The sequence below is a fragment of the Microchirus variegatus genome (assembly GCF_963457635.1).
Source record: "Microchirus variegatus genome assembly, chromosome: 13".
NCBI lineage: Eukaryota > Metazoa > Chordata > Actinopteri > Pleuronectiformes > Soleidae > Microchirus > Microchirus variegatus.
The window spans coordinates 15,126,571-15,147,983 of NC_139814.1; the positions used below are offsets into that span (position 1 = coordinate 15,126,571).

Sequence of the window (21,413 nt, forward strand, 5' to 3'; positions counted from 1 at the left end):
TACCCCAGTCCAGAGCTGGACCAAGGTATAAGTGATCTCAGCGGCTGCTTGGGGCCCCCAGGCCCAATAGTAAGTGGAGGGAAAAGAAACCCATAATAATGTAACACAGACTTGGCTCCTCTGAGGTCAAACCAAAATTCTAACCTAAATTAAATGTACTGCAGAAAATATAAACCAAATAGCTGATGCAAATGTATGTTACTTTTAACACCGACAACAATCAAGAAGCCACAGTATATATACACACACACACACACTCATAGTTACGTATTATGGTGTTTTCACCTTTCCAAACGTTGACTGGTGGTGACTGGTCGCAGCTAAGCTCGCTGCCAGCCAGACAAAACAGCCCTTGCTTGTTGAAAAAAAAAAGCCTCGGGGCCTTTTTAAATTTCAAAGGTTGAGGCAACAGTTTGTCACAAGGAGTTTCCAAGCACCTACTTGACATGATCGGGAAGAGACGCAGGGGCATCTGTGAGCCCTTGATATAAAATGACAATATATATATATATAGGGACAGTGCCAAAAGTGGTCATGAGGCGGCGGTAGGTAAGGAGGGGTATTTTCTTTGGCTCGCCTTGGATTAATGCTGGCTTGTGGTATATGTGCATGGCAAAGAGTTAACAGATAGATGCACTTGTCACCAGCACTTGGGCAAAAAAAAAAAAGACAGCGTTCATCTTGCTGTTGTTGCCCCGGTTCACTCAGGCTGTCAGTGAGACAGAATTTAGGCAGACTTGGCAGGGTGAATCGACCTCTCTGTGGCGTGTACACATGCATCTACGGCTTGCATCTCACCAGAGGCAGCTCGGCAATCGTTGGGATGCAGCCAAACAGCTGAGTCTGTGGGGGGGGGGGGGGTCACAATTATCTTTGTACGTCTTTGACGATGCATTCATCATGTTCTTGTAGTGAAATGGCTGCTCCTGCTTGTATAATGCAGAATTAGTTTCATCTAATGTAATAGGTCAATGCAGTAAAGGGGGGTGGGGCGGGGGTGGGGGGGGGGGGTTTATTCAGGAAGGATCCTGTCATTTTTTTTTCTCTGGACAAAAGCGAATACAGCTGCGCCTTTGTGTGAGATGTTTTGTGAACACGTCTTTGCATCGGGATGATTAATGCCATCGCGTTCCACATTCTTTAACAGCATTAAGTCAACCTGTTTCTCAAATCCAGCCGATTGATTCATGTAATTCTGGACCACAGGACAGTTTGTTGATATAAAAAATGTAAGAGGATTAATTTTCTGATCATTTCTACAACCCATTTCTGTCGTTAAGACATGATTCAATATAGATTGTTTGTATATCTTTATTTAACATAATGCTGAATGTGTGAATTGTGTGTGAGGAGCTCTGATGCTTTGAGAGAGGATAATAGTAAGCGGACTATGAGGACGATTATATTTATTTATATACTGAATAAATTAATAAGGGTTGAGGCATGATAGAAACATTTTCTTTTTCAATATTTTACCATGCCTCATGTTTTAACACTGTAGTTCTCACAGTGAAAAACACAGTTTTAACTAAGCATGGACTTGAGGCTGACATTGCAAAAGTGGAAGGTCAATAATTAAAAAATAAATAAAATAAACAACACAATTAAATAAGAAATATACAGCTAAAACCTTGGTAGATTACATTTTGGGAGCGTGCATATTATATCTTCAGCTTGACATATGTTCTAAAGTGAGAATATAATTCTATTTTTACATATATTTTTTATTACATTATACAATATTATCCCCTATCAACAAATGCATGTGTTGTATAAATATGCTGTACATGACATAAACACATGGAAGTGGCCATTTATCAGGTTTGCAAACCTGTCCAGAAACATACAGTCCATGTTAATTGTCAGTTGATATATTGCTGTGAGTTTGCATGTACGCTGTTTTATCAAACTGCAGAGAGCCTCCTCCTCAAAGAAAGTGGCCTTCAGACAATTTTGTGCAAGTAGGAAAATGAATGATAATGAGTCAATGCGAGGTGTCCATGATTATGTAATAACACATGGCTGGTCTGCGTGCCTCGCTGCTGCCTAATTGTGTTTATGTGGAATTAAATTAGCATTATCCCTGAGGGTGCCTATTTGGCAGAAAAGCAGGCAGATGACCTGCTCCTTATTAGCACTGCTACTTTATTTTTTAATTCCATCATATTAAACTGTTTAATTCTATTCCATTTCCATGTTTGTTGTGGGTATTACTTGCACTATAAACCAGGCAGGATTAAATTAATCTGACTATATAAACATTTCTCGAATGGTTTTTAAGTGCTGAGCTAAAAACATTCAGCCTGGGCATTTCAACTCGGTTTGACCTCGTCTCCTTCACAGAGGCCTCTCCGGTCACTGCATCACACTCAGAGAGGGCGAGTTCAGCTGCAGGTCTCTGTCAAGGCCACAGGAACTGTACACTTATGTATTCAGAGGGATATTTCTTATAAATAAGTTAGTCTGAACAGCACACGTAAGATTAAGATTTCCCTGGAGGCTAATGTGAAAGTGTGGAAACACATACAAAACATTAACAAATAAGAATATAAAGCATTACATGTGGCACAGCCATACACTCTTAGAAATAAGGGTTCCAAAAGGGTCCTTCTATAAGGGCTGAGGTTCTACCTGGAAAACATTTGGTTCTGAAAAAACCTTTCCCAAAGAAAGGGTTTTTCAAGAATTCTTGGTTCCAGTAAGAACCATTTTTAACAAGAGATCCCTTTAAAACCCCTTTTCTGAATAAAGGGTTTTAAAGGGGTTCTTGGTAGCACTAAGGGTTCTAGTAAGAACTATTTTGATCCAGAGATCCCTTTAATAACCCTTTCCTGATAAAGTGTTTTAAAAGGGTTCTTGGTGGAACCTTCATAAAAAGGTTCTACCTGGAGCAAAAAAGGGTTCTCCCATGAGGACAAGCCGAGGAACCTTATATGGTTCTACTTAGCACTTTTATTTCTAAGAGTGTATGAAATAATTTCTCAATCTACCTTTTTAAAATGCAAAGCGTGACAAATCCTTCAAAAATTCCACCACAATCTCTCTCTTGAATCCCAAATCTGCTTATCCGACAGGGGAATATAACTGTAATATATAACTGAGTGCACTCATTTTACATCTTACAGTGTGCAAAATCACTATCTCTTTAGCCTCAGCAGTTCCTGTCCCAGGAGAGGCACCGCCAGAGGGGAGTGATCCAGAAAGAGAGGACAAGTCAGCACTTCTAAAGCATGGCGAGAAAGCGAGAGAGAGAGACAGTAGCAGCTGTTAGCGACACAATCACACCGTGCATAAGCATCTTTTATTTAATGAGTAATACCCTTGGACTGTGCGGATGAGTATTCACAAAAAAGGACTTCCAACTTGTAAGGGTTTCTCAGGCAGATCGACAACGTAACCTGAAAGAGATTAAAGACAGAGAAGCAACTGGACAATGGCAACTGTCCCTGTGCATCGGAAGCTATTTGTCTGAATGATAACCAAACTATTTCCCAGCGGAAAAAGTTCAAGAATGGATCATATTCACTAATCTAACTGTGTTATCTACTGTGATCAGAACCATGTGAGCTGACAACAGTGGCAGCAGCACAGTGTGAGTGTCCCAAGTGGAGCTTGTTATCATCTCATCAGTTGGAAAAGTGCCTCAGAACAGATTAACAAAAAAAATAACAAAAATAACACACAGAGATGTTATCTTCTTTCTAGTACAGCCATTCATCAAAGTGGAACACAACGCTGTGTCCGCTCATATTGCAGCCAACCTGCTTGCATGCCTTCATAATGATCTAGTGTGTGTGTGTGTGTGTGTGTGTGTGTGTGTGTGTGTGTGTGAGACAGAGCAAATCCTATATAAACAGGGAGGGTTAAATTAAAGCATAGCTTTGTGGTTTTGAATAAATACTGACCGCGCCTGAGAGCGACAGGCACTCTGAGCACACACACACACACATTCACACATTACCATTGTGTGGAGTGCTGACACAGAGAGGGAGAGACCTAAACAGTCACATAGTTGATGATAAAGCTGGCAGCCCTCAGTAACACAGTGCTTCTACACCATATCTGCTCTCGGCCATCTGCTGTGTTTGTAATAATGAAGTGTTACTCACCACTTCATCCAGCGGCTGCACTTGTAAAGTTGGAAATAGCTACCGCAGCCACTCAAGGATACAATAACACTGGCAGGAGTTTGGTCAAACAGCTATTAAGTATATGGACTCACATTATGGATTAAAGTCACTGGGTCACAAAATAAGAAATGGGCACAATGCAAACCTTTAGTTCCTCATTTGTGGGTGTGGCAGCCGAGCTTGAAGTACTATTTCTGCTCACTAAAGGCACAAAAGGCAGAATGCAGAGCAGCGGACGCTGGATCTTCCCATCCACGCTAGAAATAACAGCCATGTGAATCATCTTGTCCTCCACACCAGTTGGCACAAAATGAAATGTCATCCAGGCGTTCCTCTGAGGAATATCATCATCTAAAACAGAAATAAACCAGTGTGAAAAATCTTAATCATCACAAGAGACTGTTATAAACTCGTAGTAATGCATTGATTTACGAGTGTGTGTTCAGCTCAGGTTTTGGATCTCGGGGGGGAAACTGAAGCGTTTCAGATGGTAAGAGCATGAGAGTCAATGCTTTCCTCAGATAAAGAAGGTCAAATGAGCAACTTTTCAGAATAAGCACAGTATCCCTGTCAGTGCAGTTTCCCATGTGGCATTCTCACACTGAGCTGAGATTCTTTGTCTTTGTGCTGCGAGCAAAGCATCGCTTCTTTCTCTCGGGGGAACCGGATGCTCAGTCCTCTGAAATCTGCATGGAAGGGTGGGTGATGAATTTTTAAAAAAATCTAAAAAAAAACCCTCACATATATGAAAATCCCTTGAAATTTACATGAATGGATGATGCATTAAAAAAAATGATCCCTCATCAGATATTCCCTTTGCCATGCTATGGACTTCACTGATGCACCACACCACTGATGTTGTTGATGTATCTCTACCCATATAAAGTTATTACGCAATGACAAAAAATAAACAAATAAAAGAGCGGAACATGTATAGAAACAACATACACAACAGATATATAGTGAAAACACATGTGAAAAGCACTGAAAGAAGCAACAGCCTGCAGTGAACTCTTTAACCCTTTAAGGTTCTACTCAACCATTTGGTTGAGCACACTTTAAGTCACTATATCTCATTGAAAAATGCATCAAAGCTGAACTCACTAACACTTAATGTGACTTGTTCTGAATGTTGTACTTTATGAATTATGTAAACCAGGTTTATTATGAACAGACATCTCAACCATTTGGTAGAGGCCTGTATCTGAAATACTGTAGGGTCTAATTAAAATAAATAAATATTGATTGTCGCTATTGTTATCACGAGTAAATACATTTAAAAAAATGCAAAGAAATAATTTTTCCTTTGCTTTTTTCTTGTTGCGTACCTTAAAGGGTTAATGTGTATGTGTCTTGTTTGAGCTACTTTTTTAGGATCAGTTCTTGGATGGAGACCTAACCCTGGAACCTCATTATTGAGATGTGAATGCTGGGGTTGGATATAAACTGGTTCTAAATAAGTGTAAGGCTGTGTTAATGTTTAATCTAAAGCACTGTGAAGAATAGATGTGCACACTTGTGTCTATTTGTGTTTACTTGTTTTATGTTGTATAAACTGCTACTTTTCTTTAGGATCAATAGTCCTCATGGGGACCAACCAGTGCCAGAAGGCTGTGCAAATTAGTTAAATCTATAGCAGGGGTCTCAAACTTGCAGCCTGCCAGTCGATATCCTGCAGCCCTAAACTTATTTTGAAATGACAAAATTCCACATTTACTTATATATAATCCTGTCTAGTGTTTTAATTACAATGGTCTAAATGTTTATTTTGAGTTAATGTTTTAAACACACACTTTTATTTTGAATTGGTGTGCCATGTCAGGCTAAATATTTGCAATTGCAAAATCATGATGTATTATCAATATGTCATTTTAAAGGTGCATTATGTAATAAATCTAAAGCAACTGGCCATAAAATCCTCCTAATATGTCACAGAGACTCAGGAATAATGTTCATATAACAAACTGAACTCACCGACAACAACAGTACAGACAAAATATTTGCATTAAAAAAAATATTTTGCAGACTGCAAATCCTGTTTATGTTCTGAAATTATGTTTTGGCATGTGGCGCCACCTACCGCCGTCTAACAATCATTGCAGTCAGTAGAGTCTCAGATGCCGAGAAACCACTGTTCGCCAGTTACGTCAGAAAACCAAACCTAAAAGACCTCGGTATTTTAAATTTGAATGGCACCTTTAATTTCTAATCACTAAACTGTTAATCTTTCCCTGAATTGTTGGTCTTTTTTTCACTTGACCTGGCCCCTCCTGACCAGACTAGAAGTTCACTGGCCACCAGGTCATTTTGAGTTTGAGAACACTGATCTATAGAGCTATGAAGCGTAGATGTGCAAACCTGTGTGTGTGTGTGTGTGTGTGTGCTGGTGGTGTGTGTGGTTGCCCACAGTGGTGTGCTGCAGTCTGCTCCCTGCTATAGTTGAGTAAACTACATGGACACCAGCGAGCGCAGCGGCACAACCACCGACCCACGAGCCACCCAGCAGCAGCAGCAGCAGCAGCAGCAGAGTGCGTGGAAACTCTCGTCAAACGGCTGCGAGACCAAACCAAAAGCGACTCATTCACACCGGTGTGCAGCTGCAGAACAGTGAAGAAAGGGCTCCGTTGAACTGGGCTGGTGCCGTGTTTTGTGCTGTGGACGCGCCAGGCAAAGAGAGGAGGGTGAGACGGAGAGAGAGAGAGAGAGAGAGAGAGAGAGAGAGAGAGGCAGAGGGAGCTCGGCGGGAATGGCTTCATCTCCGTGCGGCAACATGAACTTTGATTCCGGTCTGGAAATCAAAACTCGCTCGGTGGAGCAGACGCTTATTCCTTTGGTATCGCAGGTGAGTGCGAGGTTCACGCAAAACATGGCGTTTTTCTTGCATTTTCTCAACCTATTGTACTTTTTTTTTTTTTAAAAGACGCTCTTTTTGGCGTCACAGCAGCAGCAGCAGCAGCAGCCAGGCTGTGTGTTTGTATGTGGGGACAACTTTGATTGTCCTGTGTCCAGAGACCGCTGCTCCACGTGTGTGTGTGTGTGTGTGTGTGTTAAATCATAACACAACAGTAGCACATAGTTATTACCAATACATGTGATCGATTACTGTGGATTTGCACCAAGCTGCTGCTGCTGCTGCTGCTTGCTGCACCTTATTAGGAACCTGTGTCATGAAAACTTTGTGCATGTGATGCAGCTGTGAGGGAGAGACACTGATTTTTGTTGTTGTTAGGCAGAAGTTTGTGGGTTACAGTGTTACATAAGAGGCTACACTGTATACTGTGAATCGGGAAGTTAGAACAGGAACAATTCAGCTGATGAGGAGCTACTAAAAACAAGGAAATCATTTGTCCACAGGGATGGAACGATGTACACTCCACAAAAATATAAACGCACAAAGAAAAACGTGTAGTTATTGTTATGTGACAATACAGAGTAACTATCCAAAAATAACGGTACAACTTTATCAATAAAGTGGCTTTCATTTGCGAGCATTAGGATCAATTTCAAAACAAAAGTCCTGGTGTAATGGCAGGAAAAACACAATGGGGGTCAATGATCCAAGTTCACAAACTTCAATAACGTGTGTCCACCATTAGCCTCACGTAGAGCGGTACACCGGCGACGCACGGACATCACTAGGTTGTCGAAATTGTCGTGGAATGATGCACATTCAGTTGTGTTGCCACAGCTGTAACCCAGCACTCAGCATGCCAATGGCACGCTCCCTCATGATTTGTGACATCTGGCATAATTGACAAGTGACAAAAGTCCACATTTTGGTGTGCCCTTTTATTGACCAGACCATAAGGAGTGTTGGTGTACTGGTCACGCATATTGACCACCACTCTGCCATGCTCCACGACTCTCATGATTTGAAATACTCAATCTGAGATTGTAGTCAATAGGAGTGGCCAAGTGACACTGGATGACTTGGTTTGAGCATAAACAAATGCATCAAGAATCTGAGCAAATGTCATGACACCATTTCAAGTTTGTGCGTTTATATTTTTGTTGTGTATACAATATTATCATGATATTGGTGATTCTCCGTTATCAGGATAATCAATGGACAAAAGTTACAGTAGCAAGAGGGCAACTTGCATCTCTCCACCCCATAATCCAGAATCTCATTTAAAAATGTTCAGGATGTACGCATCCTTAGTAACACATTTATTATAACATTATGACAGTTTGTAACATTTGTGGTGATACAAATCAGTTTTTTTTGTGTTGTGACATCAGCTTTTTCAATTTAAGCTGACAAATATGAACTAAGTAAATGAAATAAATGAACACAATGAAGGCAAATTATGGATACCAATCTAACTAGAAAAGCATTCAGAGAGCGCAGACCTCCGCCAAGGCAGCTCAGTGCCTACAAAATAAAGCGATACAAATAGTGCTAGGGTTTACGGATCATGCCCAAAATTTCTTCCAAATCGGTCTGTGACTTTTCGAGTTATGTTGCTAACAGACAGACAGACAAACAAACTCCGGCGAAAACACCTTGGCAGAGGTCAATAAATCGATTTTAAAGTCTTTTTAAAGACATGACAGGATATTTATCACATCATCCCATGCCTATTGTTACATTTTGGTTTTCAAACACACAGCACTATTATTAATCTGTTATTTTCAGATAAGATAGTCCTTTATTAGTCCCGCAGTGGGGAACGAAGACAGGAGGACTGGAGGACGCTGTTCAAGACGAGACCAAAGTTTCCAAGAAGTTTCTATTTGTGTGCTCTTGTTCCCCTTTGCCGCTCCTGAACTGTGCCACCGTGACTCCCACTTCTTCTAATTGGGCCACTTTGAGGCCACGTGATTTGTTTTTCAATAAACAGAAGAAGATTAAAGACCCACTTAGAGCCACTGCACTCTTTCAGCAACTCCTCTGCCACACACTCTCTTAACAGCAGCCCTAGCTTTAAAAGTGTGGAGTTAAGGTCAGCGAAGTTCATGCATTTGCAGGTTCCTGTATTGTGCAACATAGAAAGCTACAAAATGTTTTTTTTTTTTTTTAAATGTACTTTACAAGTGAACTCTGGCTTGAGTTGACTATTTCTACATGGTTTAATCTATTTTATAAACCATTAACACAATTGTAGGCTGTTGCAGTTGTCCTGCTTTTAACATAAGCCTTTCCACTGCATGGCCACATAATGATGGGACGTGGGTTGCGCCTCCTGAATAGCGGAAATGCCGCCAGTCTTATAAATGCTAATGTCCTATTGGAGTGCAAGAGGCCAAAGTGGCGGAGACCTGTAAATGTTCTGTTGTTTCCAGTGGATGACAGTGGTTCAGAGAGAGCCTGGTGGTTTAACAGAGTCGGGACAATACCATGATGGACGGCCCCTGACACTGTCAAACCCCCCCCCTGCCGTTGATGCTGAAAGCCTGGTTCCTCCCTCTGACTGCACTTTAAAATAGTTAAGGTCACACTGTACTAAATAGATATTGGTTTATCAGAAAGAGACGTCTTTTAGGGCGGATGTCATATTGTGATTTGAAATGCGAAATCACTTTTTAAAGTCAAGATTCAGTTAGATATTTGCTGTTTTATAGATCAAGATTACCACATGAGATACCGTTAAAGTGGTAACCCTTTAGGCCACATTATACTTCTCCGACTGTGTAATGCGTTGTCCGACTGCGTAACCACGGAGACGCCTCGAGCCTTCACACTTCTCCGTCGTGGTGACTGATACGCACTGCAATTTCTAGCCCGATCAGCAGGGGTCACTACGCAAGGTTGTTGTGCTTTTGGCTACAGTGAGCAAGAGAGAGAAAGACTGTTGTTGTTGAAACAGTGGCCGTTTCTCACTTTTCTGTGTCACGGAACGCAGTTTTAAGATAATCTCAGGCGAGAAATTTGCCATTTAGAGTCTAAACATGTGCTGTGTGTATTAAGATATGACGTATTTAAAGTTTGGCAGCGATGCTGTCAGCGGTGATCAGCTCCGCCTCTGTGGACGCTCGGTGCGCACTGTGGCTGGCAGAGAACAGCGTTATCTCGGGCTGTCCTGAGGACCAATCGCAGCCCTTGCCGTCTCCGTTGTCCCTTGACGGAGTGACGGACACGTAAAAAATATTTTGTGCAGTCGGAGACGTGACGCAGAGGGGTCTGCGTAACCTACGTAGAGCACTTTACGCAGGAGTATAAATTGGGCTTTTTAACCCGCAAGCACACTTTGCATTACTGTTATTACGCAACGGTTTGGGTTATCGGAAATAAATCTGAAAGCTGAGAAGTTGCACGTCAATTATGGTAATTTCACTCCGCACTGTTGCAGGGAACTGGTCAATCAGCATCTTTGTCACCAGAGAGGTGAGAGTTGGAAAAACGCTTGTACTCAAACAAATGTCATATAAATATGTTTTATACTGTTTTGTTTTTCTTCATTTTTAAACTCTTAATACACTATTTCAACAGGCTTGTGAACTGCCACTGCCAGATATTAAAAGTTATTCTGGGAAAATGGACACAAGCACTTACTTACAGGATCATTTTCTGGTCCTTTTATTGTTAAAATAATCAGGCCTAGAAATACCGACTATACTCTAATGCAAGGATGACAACTCTCTTATGTTTTGTTTTGTTTTAAAAAAGAAAAAAAAAGACATATAGTTGCACTGAAAAGAACACTTTGTAGTTTGGTTGTACACCTCTATGCTCTACTGTAACACTGACAAAAGTTATTCAGTAACTCTGCTGCACTTTTTTTTTTTATTTGATAATATTTAGACTGCAGAAAACTCAAGGCACCTTCCTGCCTGCTGAGAGAGACAGAGAGAGGCTGTGATTCAGTCTATGCCACAGTAGCGATCTACACACTATACTGTAACCAGATTCAGTATATATTACAGTCCAGTCCAATGGTGAATAGTGGGCCTCAAGGACAATGTTTTCTAACCTTTTTTTTTTTTTTTTTTGAAAGAAAAAGTGTGAAACAGGTCCCCATAGCAACGGAGCTCTGCAGTGCTGAAAGAAACAACATTTCCAAGGACTGTTAGCTCCTTGACGTTTTTGTTGTTGTTGTTGTGATGTCATCAGAGCGATGGTCAGCCAGTCAGGGATATCTGCCAGTGTTGTGTTGAATGCTTTCGGTTACATGCACGCTGACAACAACATTACAGTCAATACGCCGAGCTGTAAATCTGACTAGGGTTGTAGATTTGTCCAATATTGTAACTGATTCACATTCTAAAAGTGTTTTTTAAGCAATAAATTATGATTTTTAGACTGTTATTTGTACATAGTGAGACATTTTATTGTAGAAATATTGTTGATTTTCATGATTCAAAGAGATTTCATTTGCATTTAGGGTGATTTTACTTGAAAATAATGCACATGAGTTGTTTGTAGTGCATGCTTTTTTTTAAATTATACTTGCTAATCTCCAGAACAATTTAACCACCATCCCTTGCGCTGTATTTGGGTCCGTGTTGTCAGTAAAATGTTGAATGTTGAAGCGTGTCAATAGTCATTAGAAGGACTGATGTTAAACGCAGCTGTGGAGCTCCGTTTACAGCCACAGTGTAAGATAATCCTGTTGAGAGGTTTATACATGGCCATTCTGAGAATCATTTATTTCCTTACATGGATTTTAATTTAATTATTCCAGTGTAAAAAACCCCACTAACTTTTATGTGGCTTTGCCTCTTAGGGAGATTTGTATGTTTTCGTGGTCTGTTTGCGTACTTGTTTTTTGGAGTATTTAGATAACTATCGAGGAGGAAATGAAAACAGGTGTCGCTGCAGAAAGTCTGTGTTTGATAAGGTGGCGTGTGCACGACTCCCCCCCCCCCCATTTTATAATACCTCTCCTCTCTCCTCCCCTTGTTTTGTTATGACGTTGATATCCTCAGGCCTCTGTTATCTGCTGCACTCCCACCGGGGTGTAATTATAGGCCTGGGAGACTCCCATCCTTGCACATTACACACAAGACACAAGAGACGCATGCAAACAGTCCCACTCACTTCTCTTTTCCGTGCCTCTATATTCACCTGTTATACAGATCTCTTGTGTTTGCATTTTTATTGACGCTTCCCGTCTAAATATCTACGGCTGCTCTGAGTTTCAATTGTGTGTCTGAATCCTGTTTTCCGTAACTCGACCATTCACTTCATCCTTTACGAAGACAGAAACGGCCTTTTCTTTATTTAGCCGAAGTGATTTTCTTCAGCTAGGAATGTGCTTTACTTCACCCTTCCCCCCCCCCCGACTGCCATCTCCATACCAATGGACGTGCATTGTGAGGGGCCATGGTGAGGCTAATGAATTGCACCGGCGGTGGTCAAAAATGTAATGGGCATCACATAGAGAGAAAGGGGGAAACGTGTCTGCACTTGTGCACGTCTTTTACCTGTGATGTGGTCGGCTGCCAGCTGGAAGGCAATTAGCAGTAATCTGGCTGCTTTTACTTTGAAAAGCAATTCCAGTTGTGAAGGGGTGATTAGTGAAATAACAGTTCGGTGCATCGGGTTTTTCATAACGCAGGTCTGTTCCGAGTAAAAACACAGCAGCCCTGTTTGTGTGCTCTGCAGACATGGTGGTCCGCAGACCTTTTTTTTTTTTACTGTACGGGAGCAAACGAGGGCAAGGGAGGCAAATCCAAGACTTTGATCACATCGGTGAACATTTAAAAGCTTGTGACACACTGGTCTTGTGATTACATAGCTATCCCTGCTTAGTTATTTCTTTTTTTTTTGTGCAAAGCCCAAGTCAGGCATTTCTTAAAAGCATTTCTGCTATAATTGGGCCTGCAAAATACATTTTCTATCCCAGTTTGTAAGTGTTAGCATTCTGATGTGATAAATAACTATTAATTTCAATCAAAAGCAGATGGCGAGATGCACAAAATATGTGACATAAATTGCACATTAAATAAAATGCTGACAACAAAACTACCACATAAACATACTCATTATTTAACAGCTCTGTAAGCACGGCTATCAGTCACCTTTTTATCCTCCTCCGAAATATTGGAAATTGACTTTTATTGAGGTACAAGACACTGTTTCCCTCTTAATGTTCTTGGCACTGTCGTGGTCTGTGACATGACAAATGTCCAGGTAGTGGAGTTGTTGTTTTTTTTATGTTCAGACAGAGAGGCATTTCTGTTGCCACGAGCCTGAACAGATCTGCTTCCTCCAGCTGTGCGATGATAATGAAGACAAATCGGTCCTTGGCATGGAGGTGAGGCCGCGTGAGGATTACAGTGCGCCACAAGCATGCATATGCACACCCACGGACTAAAATATATTCACCTCCAAAGAATGAGACAAAATAAGCCTCTAATGTGTGGATTAGAGTGTGTGTGTGTGTGTGTGTGTGTGTGCTCTCTGTGTGCTCATACTCAGCTTTTTTTGTTTTGTGTAAATGTTTGCTTGTGGATGACAACAATAATAAAAAAAAAAAAGCAGTGTTAAATGTGCATTCACCTGCAGTTTTTTTGTCGTTGTTGCCGCCACGACTTGTAACCTTATCAGCCTTCAAGCCTTTGTGGGAGTTAATAACACAGGACTGGGTGTGATAACACTGTTTCAGCTCAGGTCAGCCTGGCACCACAAGAGCCACCATTTACTTTCTGTTGTGTCATTGTCAGTGCGTTGTTATTGAGGAAAGGCTAATGCATACACACGGACCTTCATTTACTTAACAGTGCACTTATATTTTGTCTCTTTCCGATTGCCCACTTTTGTATGGGAATGGCTCAATACCATCGATCATAATCTTCATATAACACCACTTTGATTATGTAGGGATACAGATCAAGTCTGGCACATGCGGTTTTTACACGTTTTTAATCCACCAAGCTGTTAACAACATGTTTGGCCTAATGCATTGGTTCTCAAAGTGCGGCCCACGAGCCAATGGCGGCCCACAGAAACATTTCTGGCGGCCCGCAATGAATTACAGTTTTAATCCAGGAGCTACAAAGCTTGATAAATGTTTATTGGACATTACTGGATACAGACCAATAAGTGTAAACTGTAGAACTGCAATCTGGTCATTAAAATGATTACAAATGGGATTTCTTTCTGTTTTTTTTCCCTTTGGCGGCCCTCAGTCCAATGTTGGGTTCCTAAATTGGCCCTCAGGTATGAACACTTTGAGAACCCCTGGCCTTATGCATTTACAACTTGGCCATAACCAGCCGTTCAAATTGTATATGAAGAAATACACAGCCCACATTTATTCTCAGAGAAGCATTGTCCTTTCTCTCCCCCTTTCTGTCGAACCATTTTTCCTTTCACCCCAACCGGTCGAGGCAGATGGCTGCACATCTTCTGTCAGAGATTTCTTCTTCTGTTAAAAAAAGTGTTTTTTTCCTCTCTCCACTGATGCCTAGTGTTTGCTCATCGTGTGAATTGTTGGGTTTCTCTGCTCTCTATGATGTTGTCTCTGTACAGTGCCTTGAGATAATGTATGTTATGATTTGGCGCTATACAAATAACATTGAATTGAGTTGAATTGAATTGATTTGAGATATCGGATATCAAATTCAAACTTCTTTATATTGTATCAGCTCATCCCCACTCACGTGTTATTATTTATCTCAGCAGCTCGCCCCCTGATTCAGAAATCCAACACTGTATGTGAATCACAGTGAGGCTGACTCACTTAATTGTCGAGAAAATAGGCGCCTGAGTCAAGTCCTCTCTCTAGGTGGTACAGTAGTACACACACGAGGAGTCAACAGTGTTGTGTCATCAAACTGAAACGAGATGTAATTCCACTCCACGCCTGTTGTTTTTCTCTTTAAGTAGTCGCTTAGTCATTAACTTTGTCAGTTTGGAAAATCTTTTTCGATGATTACACTTCAGCTCCCACCCGGTCATGCACGCTCTTGTGACACAAGAGCGTGCATGACCGCTGGTTCCCCCCTCGCCCCTTCCCTTTCCTTCCCTCGCTCTTCTCACTGTTGCTATCAGGGGAGTCATTACAGATTGCTGTTCTCTGTAAGTGCCGATAAAAGGGTCTGCCTGACATGTTGATCCATTGACTCTTCCCCCGGCTGATATACTTACCGATGAGGAAGGTGTGTGTGTGAAAAAATGCCGTAGACCTAATCCAAATAAACCAGCCTCAAGGGATCAGTGCAGCACAGTAACCCTAATGGTGAAAAAAGCTATCTCACCCTCTGGCAATTTACGTTATCTGACAACTGTGTGTTATTGCAGTAAGTGCTTTTAATTGTCTCAAGGAAAGTTTCTTTCCTTGAGGCAGAAACCCCCCCCCCCCCCCAGTGTGATGCATTACTATAGGTGAGAGGTTGATAAAGTATTGATTAACATCCATCTCATTATGAGAGCATATTAAGTTGGAATGGCCTGTTCCTGCAGAGCTCAAAGTCATGCATTTAGAGTCAGTGGAACATCTAATACTGTTTTTTTTTTTGTTGCAAAATATAATAATTATAATAAAATGTGTTTTATCTCCGCTTTGTGAAACGTTTCACTGGTTAATTGTTGTTTTCTGCTCGTGAAGAAGTTAACATTAAACAAGATTCTTTGAACTTTCACTAGAGCGCAAAACATCATCCAGTCTTTGTTTTTGCACTGCACTGTTTGATTGTTACTCCGGCTCCGCGTTCTCTCCTTCGTGTTCAACCCTATTATCCACGATGTGCCTTATGCAAATGTTCCTTACAAACGCTGCTCGTGGCTATTTGAGGATGAGCATTGTTGTGGCCCCCCCGTCAGCAGCCTGTATTTACAGCATATTCTTAGTTCACGACGATTAAGATAGTAATGAGAAATCTCATAAGTGTCGGCACCAGAGAAAGAGATCTCTATCAGTGGGAATATGGTGCCTAATGTAGCATGGTGTTTTTGTTTTAGCCAGTCTCAGTGGAAGCAACAGACGCACAGACACTCACAGAGCAGGATGTTCTTCTGACTGACATTAATTACTCTGTGGGTTTAGAAAATATCTGTGAATATATGTGTGTCTATATATATATATATATGTATATGTGCAACATTTCAGTCAACATATCAATAATGGATGTGTATTAGATGAGTTTTATGAAAGTGGTGAACGTTTATGTTCTATATTTGGCTCTACACAGCTAAGAAAACTGGTAGAGATTTGAAGATCGCGAACCAAGTTCTTCTTACTGAAAAGGCAAGAGCGCTAACCACTACTATATTTAAGGTACAATACGATATTATCATGATATTGCAAAATACTGAGTATCAAAATCATATATTGCGATATACTCACATACAAGCTCCAGTGAGTGAGTACTTGGCAGCATCTAATGTACTGACATTTCAAAAAAAGAAATGATGTGCTAAAATTTTTATATTGATACTTGGTGTCTCAAAAGCAATATAATATTTTTCACCACGCAAAATATTGCAATATTTCACTGCACACAAAAGGGTTGCCATGTGTCATCATCTTGACATGAAAGTTATTTCAAGACGTACTTTATATAATATAATATAATGCTTCATATCAAATGTTATGCAACTGTAAAGGTGCATTAAGTAATAAATCTAAAGCAACTGGCCATAAAATCCTCCTAATATGTCACAGAGACTCAGGAATAATGTTCATATAACAAACTGAACTCACCAACAACAACAGTACAGACAAAATATTTGCATTAAAAAAAATATTTTGCAGACTGCAAATCATGTTTATGTTTTTAAATCATGTTTTGGCATGTGGCGCCACCTATGGCCGTCTACCAATCATTGCAGTCAGTAGAGTCTCAGCTGCAGAGCAACCACGGGTTGCCAGTTACGTCAGAAAACGAAACCTAAAAGACCTCAGTAGTTTGAATTTGAATGTAGTAACTGTTTTTGGCCACATTCTTACATATGGCGCCTTTAACCTATTCTCTCCACACCAGGAGTTTTCAAAGTCTGAGATATAAAACGTATATAAAACTATAATACTCAACACACCCACATCTCCTGTCTTAAAGCATATATTGACACGGCAAGATGACACTCAAAGATTATTCTTTGTCTTACTTCGATTGATGGCAACGATGGCTGATGTTAATATGAGCAATGGTGCCATAGAGTCGTTTTTATCAGCTACAACCGGAATGGGGAAAAAAAAGATGAATTGTTCAATGCACACATTTTTTTCAACTTTGAATGTAGTCTATGTATAAAAGGAGCTGTACGTCTCCAGCCATGCTCGCCTGTAAACGGCGAAGAAACCTCGAGCTGCTGCACTTGTACCAGTAAGGTATTTTTAAAATAAGTCGGACTTGACAGGGAAGGTAACAGTAGACATTTCACACAGTCGGGAACACAATTTTCTCAACTGCAAGAAGATCTCCTTTGGTGCAGAGTGTTGACAAATGTATGTTTTTGCAGAACAGAACTTAAAATTGATGACTGGACAGAAAATAAACTACCCTACAGACTGTGAACTCACTTTGCACTTTACATTGTGAATAATGCAGCAGTATTTTGTTTGCGTTAAACTATAGGCAGTGGCACTTCTCTTTCAGAAAGAAAGTGTTCATTAAGTTTTTAATAAAAAAAAAAGAAGAATAATTAACGTGGATTCACTAAATTTGATACAGGCGCCATGAATCCAGTGTTAGTCGAGTTCTTGTTTGTTCTTTTTTCCCTCCGTCTCCAGCTGTGACATTGCTGACTGTACCACTGAGGAAATTGGTGGGTCTGTCCTGTGTGCATTAATTTCTTTGTTGAAGTGTCTTTGAACTTCTCTCCTCAAGATAATGAGTTCTTTTATAGAGATGAGGCTTGACATGACAGAAACAGAGAGAGAGAGGGAGAACAGTGAAGGACATAGAACGCTGAGAATGCCAAACAATTTTCTTATCTTTTGTCAGAAAGTTAAAACATTTCATTTTTCTGCGTCACTGCCTGAATTTCACTTAACATCAGAGTGAGACTTCAGAGCTGGCAGTTTCAGGTCACGATTCTAGAAGTTCTTCATTTAAGCCACTTTCAGACAAACATTGAAGTCCTGAATTCGTCCAGTAAGGTTCTATGCTTGACGACAAACGTCTGGAAAAGTCCTTTTGGACATTGTCCTGAACGTCACCTGCCACCTACCTAGTTAAATCTCTGGATAATGTCAGAGGGAGACCATGTACCACAGGTGCCATATCTCCGAACCTAATTCTTTAGGCCTTTTTTGGGAATTCAAGCCATAATAATGCCAGTTTCACTCGCCGGGGCGTCGTGGTGCTTGATGTCTCGTCACAGCGGCGCTGCTCAAATGAATGAGGGAAATTGGGGTGGCCGAAGTAGAGGGAATTTACAGCAGGATAATGGTGGAGAAAGCTACATTAAGAGATGCCCCATCCACGGTCAATACATAGACTTTGGGCCAATTCCAATTCCTATCTTAACCCTCAAGCTCAACCCTTAATCTTAACTGGCTCTCAAAACTAAGTTTTGAGGGTTATTTTGTCACTTAGAAATGGAACACCCCTTAAATGCAGATACGTCTTCGGCCTGCGGGGGGCAGAATAACACGAAAGCTGCATCTAGTCTGTTAACTCCAAAAAAGAAGAATTTTTACGCATATACGTCACGATTATTTATTACGATCCTTTTGTCAGTCAAGTTATTAGGTTGTCAACCACGGACATATTCAGCTGACAGTTACCACACACCACGGCTTATTGAAAAGTAAACGATAGCAAATGATCGCTTGTCCGCACCGGCCAGCTATTGACAAAAGATCGTAAAATAATGTTACGCAACAATGACGTCAGTAATCCATAAAATGGGCCTAAACTAAGATAATACAATTGTTTTCATAATTTTTATATCTCTATTAACAATGAAAATACTTAATTTGTAGCGTACTCGTTTTGCTGCTTTTGGCGCCATCTTTGTTATGTCAAAACACGCAATGCATTCTGGGTAGCCCTTGCTCCCAAGGGTGGTCTCGGATAATCTCAATATTGAGGGCGATGCAGCCCTTAAACTTGCCCCTCAACTTAATTTTTCTGAGAATCGGAACAGCACTTGCACTAGAGGGAGCGCGCATTTTTGAGATTGAGGGTTAAGATTGAGGGTTAAGCAAGGAATTGGAATTTATGCACTTTGTTCTCCATTTTGTGAATAATAAAGAAATCCTTCACTTTTTAACTTTTCACAGATGTTTTGTTTTTCTCAGACAGACATCGTGACGTACCGCTATATGATTGTCTTGCAATGTATCGCGTATCGTATCGTGAGATACCCTGTGACTCCGGCTTGTATCCTCTCCATTTATTCTCTTACTGCTCGACACACTTTCCCCATTGTGTTTTCCTGTCACACACCTTCCTCTCCTGCTCTTTCATTCTCTGACTTCAGCCTTGAGCTTCGTTTCTCCACTTAGGCTCCTGATTTTTCACTTTTAATCTTCGCCTCTCCTGAGAGTCCACTGTCCCCATATCACCTCATTAATTATGCAGCCCACTGAAAACCTAGCCAGGGGCCACAGGTAGTGCTCCGAGTTGGAAAATCTCAGCTTGCCTTGAATGCTTCCAATAACATCTCTCCCCCCCCCTTCTTCTGTTGTGTAAACTGAGACATAATCCTTAGACCCACGCCTATTCTGAAGACCAGTAACAGGAACAGCGTGTAACCAGCTGAGCCAGATTGTGACGTATCTTTCTTTGACAAAGAACGCCCCAGGGGTGATCAAGATTACGGTATTCGTGCTCTCTTTTGTCTGACCATCATGTATCTTCAGGGGAAATGTTTTTGGAAGCCATCGGAGTGTTGAAACCACAAGCAGATAGGATCTTAAAAGGCTTAAAAGACCTTAAAAGACTTACTGTGTGCACTGGTAAGAAATATGGTGTGAAAGAGGTTTTTTTTAACCACTGTGTTGCATGAAAATTATCACAAGCAAATTTCTTTTTTTTTTTAAAGCTGACATTTCAAATTGTCACTTTTAAAAAAAAAAACAAAGGGGGAGGCGAGCTGTGTGCAGATCCCTGAGATCACCTGCTTAGTCAGGAAATGAAAGAAAATCAATCAAGCTGCAGAGATGGTGAGAAATAATTCTGCTGGTTCTGGTTCACATAATTGCATAGCTTGTATAAGACAGAGAAGGCAACTAAATTGGAACTCCTGCAAAGTGCAAATGCTGTTGCGTTAACATTTCTCAGCTCGACACTGTGTTCCCTCAGCACTTCATTTTATTTAAAATGATCAAATGGTTAGTCACCTTCTTTGGATTCATTTGAATCCCAATCAAGGTACATTAAGATTTGCTTCACAGCATTAAAGCGGACCTAGACCGGAAGTTCTAATTAACGCTGTTTTTTTTGGTGTGTATCTGCGCCATTACATCGTTTATGAAGCCCTGAAGGTTTGAAACAGACAGTTCAGCCACTGCTGAGAACGCTGTGTTGTGTTGTAATCTCGGGCTCAGCGAAATGTCTGAAAAAACCTGTTCTCGTTACGTAATCGGAATTTCTTCTGAACAGCGGATCCTCCTGCTCTGGACACATCTGGTTGCGTACATTGAACTCGCAGAAGAAGAAAAACGTCCGTTGTGGAGGTGTTTCACTAGAGACAGTGTCTTCTGACTCTGGGTCTGACTCCGGGTCAAAGTGACTGTGGTGGGGAGTCGTGACGAAACATTGTTAAAACAATGTTTTGATAATGAGTAGCAGTGCATCCACCGCTCCAGAGGGGGGAGCTGCGCTTCTGAGAGCTGACGTGCTAATTACGTCACTTCCGGGTATTGGCCAATCACAAGACATTTGGGAAAGCTGTCGTTGGCTGGCCAATCACAACACAGTCTGTCTTCTCGGGGTCTGAAACAGCGCGGCTGACAAGAGCTTCAGCGAGGAGAGATTTCTATCAGCTCAGCAACTAGGAGGTTTTTGACCATAAAAACAAGTTAATGTATGTAAGTAGACCTCCATAACTAACATATATGTGCAACAGGACCATTATATGTGAGCTTTAATATGGACTTAAAAGCTGTTGCCAAATGCGATGAATCACAATTACAGTATTGAACTTCTGCAGGTAACCGTGATTAAGGGAAAAAATATATAACTTGAAACTCCCCCGACAGCCAGTCCCATCAGTGTTAGCTGGGTGTTCTCTTCTGCTCAACGCCTCACAGTGACTGGAGCCAGCGGGTGGCAGCTGGGGGCCAGCCAGCCGGGAAACACAGCCCAGTGTGTGTGCGCATCAACTTTAACACCCAGTGCCAACCCCTATAAATAAGTTAAACTCACTCACACTCTATAAATAAAGTTCGGGGTTGTTGTGAGGGACTGAAAGGAAGTGAAGAAACCTGTGTTTCAAAGAATTAG

The 21,413-nt window shown here is 41.1% G+C and overlaps 1 protein-coding gene across 2 annotated transcripts in view; it reads left to right on the top strand.

Annotated features, from left to right (window-relative positions):
- The first annotated feature begins 6,615 nt into the window (after nucleotides 1–6,615).
- The window catches only part of ctnnal1 (catenin (cadherin-associated protein), alpha-like 1), a 57,829-nt gene continuing 43,031 nt past the window's right edge, over nucleotides 6,616–21,413 (top strand). Inside the window, exon 1 of one of the 2 annotated variants that reach the window (XM_083899969.1) lies at nucleotides 6,616–6,972. In XM_083899969.1, coding sequence (XP_083756095.1) covers nucleotides 6,877–6,972 — 96 coding nt within the window. In that variant the 5' untranslated portion in view covers nucleotides 6,616–6,876. The remainder of the gene's footprint in view (nucleotides 6,973–21,413) is intronic. The other variant, XM_083899971.1, reaches the window with a different exon arrangement.